This window comes from Cibotium barometz, chromosome 15 (genome assembly GCF_041138505.1).
Source record: "Cibotium barometz isolate CiBa-2024 chromosome 15, ASM4113850v1, whole genome shotgun sequence".
Lineage (NCBI taxonomy): Eukaryota > Viridiplantae > Streptophyta > Polypodiopsida > Cyatheales > Cibotiaceae > Cibotium > Cibotium barometz.
This window is the reverse complement of record NC_141060.1, coordinates 19,131,888-19,145,606: the sequence shown is the minus strand read 5'-3', so window position 1 is coordinate 19,145,606 and position 13,719 is coordinate 19,131,888. Positions and strand designations below refer to the sequence as shown.

General features: G+C 39.2%; 1 protein-coding gene across 2 annotated transcripts in view; it reads left to right on the top strand.

Annotated features, from left to right (window-relative positions):
• LOC147631032 (uncharacterized) overlaps positions 1 to 327 on the top strand; it is an 89,177-nt gene extending 88,850 nt beyond the window's left edge. For both annotated transcript variants that reach the window (XM_086809363.1, XM_086809362.1), the window contains one exon: positions 39 to 327. In XM_086809363.1, coding sequence (XP_086665489.1) covers positions 39 to 101 — 63 coding nt within the window. In that variant the 3' untranslated portion in view covers positions 102 to 327. The remainder of the gene's footprint in view (positions 1 to 38) is intronic.
• The last annotated feature ends 13,392 nt before the right edge of the window (positions 328 to 13,719 follow it).

Here is a 13,719-nt window from a genome sequence, read left to right as displayed (position 1 = left end):
TATATTGATTGATCTTTGTTGTCATTTTTTTGGTACAGAAAGTAAGGGGTGCTGTTGGGCACCTCTTAACGAAGACGGATCTTTCGAAATTTGTCTTGTGAGAAATGTCCATAACTTGTGTACCTCTTCTTTGAGAAACACTCTCATATATTGGGCTGGGTGTGTATTAATGGAGCATAATTGTATCCACACGTTTCTGGATGCTGTACAGTAGTGTCTTCCTTATAAGAATATTGTGCATAAGGCTAGTTTTACCCTGGGAAAGCATGCCATTCTTGTTACATAGGAACAATTGATGCAATAATTCAGGACTTTTTTTTAATGTCATTTCTGTAAATTTAAAAGTGAAGCTTGCTCTTATCTACTAGCATTGCTATGTATATGCTATGTATATATGATCACAAAGAAGGTAGAGCTGACCATTTTGAATCACATTTTTATTTATTCACACTTGTGCAACATGCATTACACACACACACACACACACACACACACACACATATATATACACATACATATATATATATACACATACATATATATAGATACATATATATATATGTATCTATGTATATATATATATATATATACATACATAGATACATATATATATGTATCTATGTATGTATATACATACATACATACATACATACATACATACATACATACATACATATATATATATATATATATATATATATATATATATATATATTTATACATGTTGTCACGTGCATCCCGCACTTGGATGCGACGTAGACATATCTGTACAGAAGGTGTAGGACCTAGGGTGGAAAATTGGTCCCATGTGAGCCCAATCCGGAACGAGTCAGCCAGGTTTCCACTCCAGTCGTCCAAGGTTAGGTGTGCATTGTCTTGCACATGAAATAGTGCCAATCCGCACTGTGAGTCTCCCTTTGGAATGATGTCAGTGGTTCTGTGTATCTGGTATGATATTGGATGCCATACCCCTGTGTAGACATGTAGGTTTGCATGTAGAATAGGGGCCAGTCCATAGGGCTACCCCAGAGCCAAGCCTAAGGCTCATGTAGTGTGCATGGGGAGGTTTAGAACCACCCCAAGGGGCCAGGAGCGCCCCATGGTTGTGCCCACTTGCCCTGGCTTGGGCTGGGCCCTAAGGGCCCTGGCCAGGCAGCCGACAGGGCCTTGAGCCTTGCCCAGCCAGTCGGCTGTGTGTGGGGCAGCCCCACACTGCATGTGCATGGCTGCCCAGCAGCGAGACCAAAGGCGCACAGGTGGCCAGCCTCCATAGGTGTGAAACATGGGATTTAATAGCATTAAATGCTATTTTACAAGTCGTGAGGCTTTTATTAGTCAGTCGCCTAGATTAAAACCAGCCGACCTGCTCCTAGAAGGGGTATATAAACCCATGGCATAATTCAGTCCTAGATATCTCATAATTCACAAGGTGCTGCAGCTACTCAAGGGCCAGGACAGCCAAGGGAGAAACTAACGCAAGGGTGAAGGTTTGAAGGTCAAGTACACCATTCGTGGTGGGGGCCCTACAGAGGGTATTCGGGGCCCAATACTGTGTCCTCTTCTCCCTCTCTCTCTATTTTTCTGCACATCTACATTCAGTTTTGTGCGTTAATTTCGTCGCAACAAGTGTGCTGATTTCTGAGCATTGAAGTTACCGATCTCTCCCGAAGCTTCCGCATGTTACAGTGGTATCAGGGCCTACTTCAAGTGTAAAGATTCAGCAAGAAACCAAAAAAAAATTCTCGCTCGTGTGGTTGGTTTTCAGACTCCGGTGGACCACCCCTTTCGGAATGACTCTTGTCCCTCGAAGGACGGTTGGTTTTTAGCCTCCGAAAGTCTCCTGCACAAATAGTGGATGGTCAGATTGCGCTCCCGAAAGGAGGTGAAACCGGCCTCTAGAGAAACCAAAGTGCGGTAGACTAGCAATCACCTATCCAACTCTAGTCCATACAATTAACAAATAAACAAGAGCTAGAATGCTTCAAAACAAAAAGGAGAACGACACCTGTTGGCCCCAAAGCTTGGCCTTTTCTGTATTTCTTTATTCAATTTCAATGGAAAAGCTTAACTGAGTACAACAAAGCCAGTCAAGGAAAAGAAACCTGCATGTCCAATCTGGCAACCCTCAAGACCTCTTAGCATAATAGAGGATACACATACGGATCTGTGTTCCACAAAAACAACACACTGTTGTCTCCTCTAATCAACTAAGACAATGCAACAGGGAAGCCTTGAACACGCATCTGGCTGTTCCATGATCATAGCTTCAAACTCACCAAAGAACAAATACACCATCTAACTCTGTTTCCACCCTTCAAACTGCCACACCCCTCCTCTCACAAAGGGCCAGAAGAAACAACTCTGAAGAAGCAGTCGCAAGCCAGTGGAAAGAGAAAGATATTCAGCAGATTCACTGCTGCTCCTCGGTCCAATCCTCCTCAAAAACACCAGCCCTGAGAGATAAGAGTATGCTGTCGTGAAAGTGCAGCCACCCGCCTTTGCCCTCCAGAGCTCACACGAGGGGAAGAGAAGAAGAGAGAGAGAGAGAGAGAAAAAGAAGGATTCAGCGTGCACCAGCTGCCCTGTACAGTTCTTCATGAGTTGGCCTGCACCGCCTGTATCTATCTGCACCAGTTGACCTGTAGCCGCCTGCGTCAGAAAACTTGCATCAGCCTGTATCTGTCCGTACCAGTCGCCCTGCAGCCGCCTGCGTCAGAAAAACTACAGCTGTTGCCTGTATGAAGCGCCGCCTATACCAGTATGTACTTGCAACACCTGTACCAGCTTGTACTTGTCCGTACCAGTCTGTACTTGCCTGTACCAGTCGCCTTGCAGCTGTTGTACTGTATGGCTTCCCTTCAGGCGACTTGTACCAACCTCTCTCCACGCAACCAGGCGACTCTCTTTTCCAAAAGCAAGAGAGATGGAGAGGGAGGCGTGTACTCTAAAAGTGGAGTAGCCCCCCCTCCATAATTATCCTAGTGGCCCTTAAAGTTTTTTTAAAACTTTCTAAGGGCCACCCAAGGTTATAAACCTTATAAAGTTTAATCCCTTGGTCCCCCTTCACACTTGGGGTTATCCACACCTGTTACCTTTTTGTTCCTGACACCCAAGTATGAATCTTTAAAAATTTATCTTGCTCACCGACCACCATGCCCACACTTGTGCTGTTCCAATTTCACAGGATCATGACATCTCTCCCTTTTGAAAAATGGCAAGTGTCCTCGATTGCAATCTAGTGATACCGCAAGACATCCAAAGTGGAAAGTACAATATGGCAAGATCAGCGTCCCAATCTCTCTAAGCTATGCATATGTAGCAACATTCACTGCAAACCAATTGTGTAGTAATAGTCCAAGTTGTATACCACTGTGAACCATACACAACCACAATATCCAATGTGACTAGTACACATATATCATAGAAGTCCCATAAACAGATGTACTGTCAGCCATCAGTACCTTCGGGTGAGACAAAAGCTGCACCAAGCGACCTCTAGATGTCATCTGAGCCTGTCTGTATCAAGGGAGTGAAGGTGCTATCTTCCTATTGGGTATTGATTCTTGAATTTGTTACTCAAATGTTGTCGAGATAGTAGGTAAGACTGTTGGTTGTTTACTTGAACACACAAGCTCTTGTGTTGGTGCTGAATGCACGAGAGTGGTTGAGTGATTTGTTTGTTGTTGCTTGGGCCTCCATTCTTGCCGAACTTTAGATGAAGCTGTTGAGGTTGAAGTCGGTGGTGAGGCTTTCTTCACATTGTTCGATTTTGGCAATCATATGATGGGATTACCATCATAGTATCCTTGTTGTTGAAGCACATGCATAGGCACCCATCTTTGATAAACATTATAAGCTGGTGGCTGATGTGCTTTGTGTTGAGGCTTCCTTCTTTGTGCAAGCTTAGGGGACTTTGTGATGCGTTTGGGGATCCAAGTTTTGGTATTTCTTTGATAGTACCATTGTGCTTGCAATAGTGTTTTTGGTACCCACACTTGTTGACTTGGTAGAGTTCTTTGAGGAACTCGCATAGGGTTTTGTGGATGGTGTTGTGGAGTACTTTTCTTTTTCCTTGGCCCCGAAGTGTTGCGTTGAGGAAGACGCTTTGATTGTCGAGACACCCAAATTTGGTTGGCACCTTCATGGTAGCCTTGAGCTACAAGTAGTTGCTTCTCCACCCACATCTTGATACTATCAAGATACCTTGATTGTGGTTGTCTTGGTGGAGTTTTCTTTTGGGTTGATGTGGAAGGTTTAGGGTCCTCCTTGACTTTGGTTGGCGCGGAGGCTATAGGTTTGAGACTCATGGGCATTGTTGATGATGATGATGAGGCTAGAGTCTCTTATGGAGTGACTGTCCATGACGAGGCCTTCGAGCATGTGGTTGTCTCCCCTGGTGAGGTTTGTCGATGAAGAGGCATAGACTCCGGGTCTTTTCCTTTGAGTTCCTTGTTAGAGAAATGGTTGCATGGGGAGAACTTCGTCAGGAATGGCTGTTGATTGCGAGGTTTTGGCATTGAACTTCGTTGGTGAGGATGGGGTTGAAAGAGTAGATGCTTTATCGAAGTCGGTCGTTGACGCAGATGGTAGATCATCGTGTAGAGGGACTTCTGTGGAAGAGGCTTGTATCCTTTTGCGTTCAACATCATAGAAATCCATTAAAGTTGGATCCTCTTCCTTTGCAGTATGGTATTGTCAACTTTTTGTCATTGACCATCATGTTGACTCTATCGCTAGCAAAGCACAATAGTTCTTGGACAGTAATATGTCAAAATAATGGAAAGTATGCACAACGAAAGCAATAGTTGATGGCAAGATAGAGCAACATATATGAGAGAGAGCAAGAACACAAGATGTATAGAAAGCTTCTATATTACCTTCTATTTCAGCCACTCCAAAGTTGGCTTAACCTTCACCTTCAAGTATTGTGTTACTTGAGTTGTGTTGTGTTACAAAAAGTGCCCTTCATATAGGGTTCACCAAGGGCTAGGGTTGGGCCAACCCTAGATCCCTTTTTCACCCACATGCCCACTTTATTTGGGGTGTGTTCACACCTACATGACCTCTTTGTCTCACCCTTTATCACTTGTACATCATATATTTCAACACCCCCTCTCAATGCCACCATGGGACAATGCCAAACATGGAGCAAGATGATGATTGGACATACAAGAACAAAATGACCCCCTCTCAACCATAGGATAAATGACAAGGTAGGTAGCCTTTATAGATTAGGCTTTTACAAAAGTGATGAGTTACAGAGAAATGGGGTTCACTCCCAATTCTAGAAAACATGCTTCACTCTTCAACTAGAAGAGTTTCTTATCATGTGAGAAACTTACAAAATTTCCCTCAACCTTAGCAACATCTTTGGTATCATCTCTTTCATTTGTGCACCACCCTTGTTGCTCCTTCGCTTCGATGAAACCATCTTCTTGCAAAAGACAATCTTCAAGTGGGATTTGGATGTACCATTCTCCATTACATTGGCTTCATTGGTTGCATCTTCGTGCTTCTCCAATCCTTTCTCATGGTAGACACGCTTCATGCATACATGTCTCCTTCCAATCATGCTAGCTTCCTTAGTCCAGCTCCACATAGACTAACATAAGGCTACCACCGACGTTTCAATAGCTTATGCATGTGCTTCTTAATATGCTTCTTGCTTCCACCTTTCACTTCATCATGATGCTTAAATACATACAGCAATGTGAACATTGATTTAGGAGAGGTCTTACCACTTGTTTATCAACACAAAGGCAATGTCTAACTCCATTACAATACGATAGATGACTTCCATGCATATGAGTTCATCAAAAATTGAGGATTGGTTTCATGAAAAAATTACCATGTCCTTGGATGAGCAAGGATGATTAACATCCGTTCAATGAGCAAGGGTTGAAAACCTTTAAGATAAAAAGTTTAGAAAGAACCTTATAAAAAGGTTTAAAGAACCTTTGGAGAAGGATTCTTTTTCTTTTAAAAAAAAACTTCATTAAAAAAAACACAAAGGCTTTTTAACCTTTGCAAATAAATGGCGGTGTTTTTTTCTAAAAAAACAGACGTTGCGTTATGCGCCATGCTGCTACCTCGACGATCTGCAAGTTCGATTTGCTACCTTGTTTACGCTTGCTCAAGCAACAGAGACATGATGTTCACTATGCATATAACGGGCTACAGTAGCCAAAGCACAAGGACTAACCAGTCCCGTCGGCTGCCAAAAGTCGGCTAGAGGGATGGACGATGGCTGCAGATGGATGACGACGGTACTTGAAACGGACGATGACTGGAAACTGCAAAGATGAACGACGATTGCGTTTTTTTTTTTTGGAAAAAACGTGATGCATTGAAGGACTATGTTGCTACTGTCTGTTGAAGCACGTCAGGTGTGTTAAGGCTTGCCTTTCTTAGCTTATAATAATGTTGTTATAGTAACCACAACACAAGGCGCAGAGCATAACGGTGGTAGTCGACCGAAAACGCAGACGGACGGTGACGTTGACGGAACTGCAGAATGGACACACGGCGATGGTCGCTTTCTGAGATGGACGGATGGACGGAAAAAACGCACGGCTACGGTTTTTTTCTCCTCTTTCCTTTGTCTTCAACCTTCTTGTTTGTGAAGCTAGGAAACAATAGCTTAGTAACTTCAAAAGACTCTCATACCTCTTCCTCACGGTTCCAAAGCTTCAAGGAGATCATCGACGGAGATCAAGGACGAAATTTTTTTTGGCGGAAATTCACGTTTTCTTCTTCTTTTTCTTCCTCCTCTTCTTCTTCTTCTTCTTCTTGTCGATGATGAGGATCACCTTCTTCTTCTTCTTCCAAGCTTCAAGAACTTGTTGATAATGACGGAATCTCCTGATGAAGCTCTTTTGTTGCCGCCTTCCTTCTTGACGCTTTTTTGCTTCTCACCTTCTTCTACCACTGTCCTTCTTGATGAGGATGCGAATGGCTTATGATAGTGAGAGATAAAGAAAAGGGGATTGCAGGGAAACTTAGCCTTTGCAAGGCTCTGATACCATATCAAAATAATGGGGAGTATGCACAACAGGAGCAATAGTTGATGGTAAGATAGAGCAAGAACACAAGATGTATAGAAAGCTTCTATATTACCTTCTATTTCAGCCACTCCAAAGATGGCTTAACCTTCACCTTCAAGTATTGTGTTACTTGAGTTGTGTTGTGTTATAAAAAGTGAAGCCTCTTGCCTTTATATAGGGTTCACCAAGGGCTAGGGTTGGGCCAACCCTAGATCCCTTTTCCACCCACATGCCCACTTTATTTGGGGTGTGTTCACACCTACATGATCTCTTTCTGTCACCCTTTATCACTTGTATATCATATATTTCGACACAATAGTCCATTTATGTCCCAAGGTCAAATCTTCTTCCAATATATACTCAACCACAAAAAACTTGCAAGTGAGGGGGTTAGTTTCAATATACATTGTATGTTCAAAGTACCCCAAACATGGCATGTTCAAGTCTTGTGTAAAGGGAATTCTTTCAGGATGTGTCGTGAGTGTTGGTTGACCTAACAAATCCCATAGCTCGAGGGTCATGTCTCATGTTGGATAAAGATATAAAGATGTGCTTAATCTGTGGTGATTTTATTTGAAATTTTCAATCCAACCAGAATCCTAGGAATCTTTTCAATAAGATATGTTGGAAGTTTCAGCTCCTTTATGGTCTCGTTCTCCCGTAAAAGCAATTGTACATTGCTTTTGAAGGAGTGTTCAAGGTGACTGTTTGCATGGATTCATCTATTGAATACAACGATTCACCTATCCAAGTTTCACCAAGGACGACATCATACTCAAAGGAATCTAGGGTAACATGGAATGTAAATTCCATATCGCCCATCGTAAATTCCATATCGCCCATCAATTGTTTGAGTAGTGTAGCTAAAGTAACCTGGAACTTCAATGTTTTGTCCATTGGCTCCTCTTGCAAGAGTATTGTCGGTAGGGATGAGTTTAGGTTGTCCCAATGACACCCAAGTGTCTATTGGCATAATGTTATGACTAGTTCGAGGGTTAATCAATGCGCATTTATACTTAACATCATTGCCTGTAGGAAAATCCAACCATACCATGATAGAATCTTCCAAAGGAACCATGGATGTTTTAGTTTTTGTTTCGGTTTCAGATCCCGTTTCTGTTTCATACTCCCATTCACGTTCATCCTCATTTTGGCTCTTAGCTTTTTCAGGAGTACCCACAATGTGTACACTGGCACAATTGGTCCTCTGACAATTCTTAATGAGGTCTGTTTGGAAACTTGCAAATCCTTATAGTCCTGTTCTATGGAGTTATTTATGTCTTGGTATAAATCAAGTTGAGCCCCTAAAGGTGCAAGTGCTAATGTGATGCTGGCTTCATCATAAGAGGAGCATTCCTCTCCAAATGAGGTTTTGAGAGACTGTTTTAATCTTGTAAGAGAATTATCAAATTCCTCACGTGCTTTCTCAAGTGTATAGTTCGTGCAATCTGTCTCAAATGACTCTTCTATAGAGAGTATGTCTTCCTCTTAAAAGGAGAAGCGGTACTTCTTTGGGCTTTGTTTATTGGTTGCTTTTTTAGGATTGGCATTATGAAGCTCAATCACAATCGGTGAACCTGTAAGACATTCAACCAAGCTAAGCATGTTGTCCTGAGCTTGCTTTTTACGTTCTGCATATGTCATGTGATCATTATTATCCATTTTCTGCATATGTCATGTGATCATTATTATCCATTTGGGGTGGTTGGGTGGGTTCTAGTTTCTTGATTGGTCTATGTGGTGCACTGAGTAAAGAGCAAGAACTTGTTTCATCCTCACTTAGTGACGTACTAGAACTTGTTTTATTTTCTAACTTTCTTTAGATTGTTAGTTTTTCATTATGTTTGTCCATGCGACCAAATCAAATTCTCTTTTAGGCTTTTGTATCTTGTGTCGCACATATGGGTTTTGTGTTGTAGAAAATGGTTTACACGTGAACAAGACTTCACAGAAAAATTAAATTCTATTTTTTTTTTCTTGCGAGAGTTTCGAGAGCATGAACTCTTAGGCCGTGAAGTTGTAGAAAATGGTTTACGCGTGAATCGGACTTCATGAAAAAAATAAATTTGATTTTTTTTTTGTCTAGTGGGAAATATGAATTTTCCTTTTTGGGGGGGAATATTTTTTGAATTTAAAATGAAAGACATATGGGTGCTTTTTCAAAAAGATAAGTGGGAATCAAAAAAGTCAACCTTTTTATGACACTCTTTACACTCTTCGTAAATGACTCCCTAAAATGGATAATTTAACAACTTATGAGCATCTACTCATTGGATTCTCATTAGCTTTAACGAGTTATGTAAAAAAAAGTGATTAAAAATTAATCTAAGATTAATTTTTTTACTAACTCTTTTTTACACTAATCAAAGATTTTAATTAACTACTAATCTTTGATTAATTCACACAATTGAGCACATCATTGGATAGAGCAAGAAAATGTTAATCTTTGTGCATCAACAAATATGTAAATTAATCTAAAATAGAGGATTAGTTAGACTCTTACTCGTGATCTTCTCTTTTAAGGTAAAATTAAGCAAAGAGTCAAATTTTTTTAATTAATGAAAAATTTGATATAATTAGATGTTTTGATACATCTAGATGCTCTCAAAACACTCAAAAACATCAATTTCAACTACTCATATTATCAATTTAGACTCCAATTAACATAACTTTTATTTTTTTTCTCTTGAGTAAGATTAATCATCATTAATGATAAAAATCAGTCCATTAAGAGAAATTAGTTAAATTCAAGGATTTTTTTATGGTTTTAATTTTTTTTGAAAGATTAAGATACTCTTAATACTTGTTAATACTCTAATGTAAATAATTTCAACAACAAACACACAATTAAGTTAAAATTAATGATCTTAGTTCTATGTTTAACACTGAGAGAGAGCTAACATTCACTAAAAATTATATTTTATTGCATTGTTTAATGCAATGGATGCAAACTAAGCTTAATACAAACTATGTGCAAGCCTTAAGAACATGAAAAATCATAATAACAACAATAAAACAATAAATTAAGCTAAAAATTAAGCAAAAGGTATTCTTTTCAAAAACAAAAAAGAGAGCTATTCTACAGCAATTCATATACAAATCACCATCAAATTCACATCTTTTTCATGAAAAATCATTAATCAAGATAATGGGCAATGAGTAATGCATAGATTAGAGGAAAAACGATAGATAAAGTCAAGAGAGGTCTCCCAAGCACAGCGACGCCAAAAATGTTAAGGCTCATCCTAACCCTCCTTGAAACACATCCAAAAAGAGATTACCTGGTGAACTGCAACTGTCGTGAGGATATTTTCAATGGCCGAGCTCGTAACCCTTAAGGTCTCCAAGCTCTACAACTCCTTGAGAATCAATTCCACCGCACCTCCCAGCGAGCATTGTCACACTGCCATGTTGCACTACGGGTACTCATTCCTTCTCTCTTCACTTCACTCACACACACTCACTAGCATGCATTAGGGAGAGATTAGCAAGAGGATTAGCACGAGCAAGACTCAATTGCATAATAGGAGAGTATCTTGTATATTATGAGAGATATTCACTTATATACATGGCCATAAGTGTTCACACTCACTTAAACTGTGGTCGACCGGGTACTTTAAGCTCATAAGAGGCCTAATGCTATTACAATGACTACTCTCATAATATATCCATGAAGCACATCACCTAGGACTTCATCCTAACTTTCTACTACACTCTCTTAAAGTGGGGATCGCCATAAATACTTCGTCATACCATTACAGGCGTCCGTCCAAGTTGTAGCTTTGGACACTATTGCTTCATATCTTGAATGTATGACTGTTTGGCCATAGTAAGTAACCTTTAGCTTAGATAAAAATAGATATTAGAATATTATTAATTTTCAAGTGTTGAACAACCTATTCTAGAAACTTAGAAAACACAAACTTAAACAGTCATGGGTGATTAATTTCTAGTATGTATGACCTAGAGGAAAATACATTTTGGATTATTTACTATATCGACACTCGAAGCACCACTACTTAAAGTGTGGATAGACAATGATGCACATGTCTCATGGTTGCCACTACTTAAAACATAAACTTAAATAGTTATAGTGGTTAATGTCATAGTATGTATGATGTGAAAGAAAATACATAATGGATCATTTAGACTCAAAACACCACCACTTAAAGTGTGAATAGACAATGATGCACATGTCTCATGGTTGGTCCCACTACTTAAAGTGTGAATAGAGAATGATGCACATGTCTCACGGTTGGGCACTAATGAGTATATGTTACTTATTGTTTCTTTTACATTGAAAGAATCTTTTAGAAAATTGATCTTTTTTGTTATCCTTTTTCTTGATACCATATTGGTATTGATGGTATAGCTGTTATGAAATTTGACATAATTTGATGATAACAATTTGTTATTTATTAAATTCATATTTACCATATTAGTATGGGACTTTTATGATGTTAAGGAATTTGATGATCATGATGTTTGTATACACTGATTAGATACTTAATCATATTCTTATAAATAGATTTATTTATAGACTAATTGATGGTAAAACTTGATTTACATATTTTGAACACAAATCACCTTAGAGAATATGCTTAGTGGAAGCTTATGCGGTGTTATTACACTTGTTCAAACCTCATTTGCTCATATATGTAAACACATAACTGAGATCAGTTTACTAACTCAAGTAAAAGGTCAGTTTAGCCTGGTTGACCATTGTACCATGATGATATGTTGGATCATGGGTGAGCACTTAATATTAATGACTCAGTGTATGAGTTGGATCATGGATGAGACCACTTAGTATTAATGACTGTGTGTTATTAGCATATGTATTTAGGGCCATGTTAGAGTGTATTATTGGTGTATGTGTTTGTGCCTATTTTACACTATCATGTAGGGATTAATTAGGGCCATGTTAGAGTGTATTATTGGTGTATGTGTTTGTGCCTATTTTACATTGTCATGTAGGGATTAATTATGTGGTCCCTAATTAATTATTTTAGCTGACATGGTTCACGTTGGTGAGATAAGTGTTGAGAAATAGTGTGATGCATGTGGGGCCATGTTAGTGAGTTGGATCGTGGTGGATGAGACCACTTAATATTGATGACTCTAAGTGTTATTGGCATATGTATTTAGGGCCATGTTAGTGTGTTTTATTGGTGTATGTGTTTGTGCCTATTTTACACCGTCATGCAACATCGAATACTGTTTATGGTATCAAATAAAGCATTATTATATTTACGTTGGTCATGTGCTAGTCTTAGTAATTGGCTTGGTGTCACACCTTATTTTGTCTTAGGCAAGATGTTGTATTTGTATGAGTAATGCATATCACATCTATAGACCATCTGTATATTGGCTCATATTTATCTTCAAGTGCTTTAGCAAGTGTGCTTTGGCACAAAGGTTGTTTTTATAAAAGAAAAGACTCTATTTTGGATGTTCAAGCTATTATTAGCTCCAAGGGTCAAACTTAAAAATATAATAATTATATATCCACATGTGGGAGATGGAGCCACTATGCATTACTTCAATCTTTTGTCTATGGTTTGGGTTTGCTTATTTTATGCATAATTATTATTTCTTTTAATCCCATTGATGTTTTAAGTATAGGGATGTGAGGTGGGAGGGGTGGGAGAGAGGTGCAAGAGGAGAGAAGGGAGGAGGAAGAGCGAGAAGGAATGAGGAAACCCATCAAATTTGAGACGCGAATTAGAAAAGTAATGAGTACATTCACTTCTTATTACTAGATTTTGTCTCGTGATGATGTCAATAAAATATATCAATCTTGAGAATAGCTCCAATGCAAAGTTAGTGCTTTTGATGTGTAAACACACTAAATGCAACCCTAACTGCTCAATTGTATCCCCAATTGTATTCCCAATTACTATTGTTACTTACATGATTATTGCCTAATATAGTGATTAGCAGGCTAAAAACTTGGAGCATTCAATTGAGCTTCGAGAATCCCAATTTTATGGGGCTTTTTGCATAGAACTCTTGCCCTTGATGAGAATGAGTGACCCAAGCATAAAACCAGCTCAAAACACCAAAAAATCTACAAATCTAATAAAAGTTAGTCGATTGGTTTTTGGCTTATTGTGACTCAAACAATGGACCATTTGCCATGAGATTTGATATGTAGGGTCCTCATACCAATGCTAAATCACATCTAAGAGGGCTTGCCCTAATTATGAGCATAGGCGACGAACGATGCAAAAGAACACTCAACGCATTTTCATGAATTTTGGGTTGCTCGGCTGACGGCGAAATTGGTCAATTCCTTTGGGTTAGAACTTAGCAATAGTATAAGCAAGAGGTCCCTAAAGTGGCTTAGAAAATGGTGAAGAGAAATGGAAGAATGGAGAGCTCAAAATTTAGCCACAAAGAGGGGAGAAGAGGATAAGATAGGATTAGTGGATCTAATGGGATATTAGTGCTAATATAAGCTGAGATTAATATAGTGCTAATATAAGCTGAGATTAATGTAATGGAGATTTAGAGAAGCTCATGGGGTGAGGGGAAGCTCTAATTCTATGTTAAAATCCATGATATCTTCATTAATACAAGTGGATTAATCTAATCACATGGATGATAATGATGAGTGATTACACTCAGCTAAGATGGATGGTATCTAGTTACACCCATGATGATGTGTATGTGC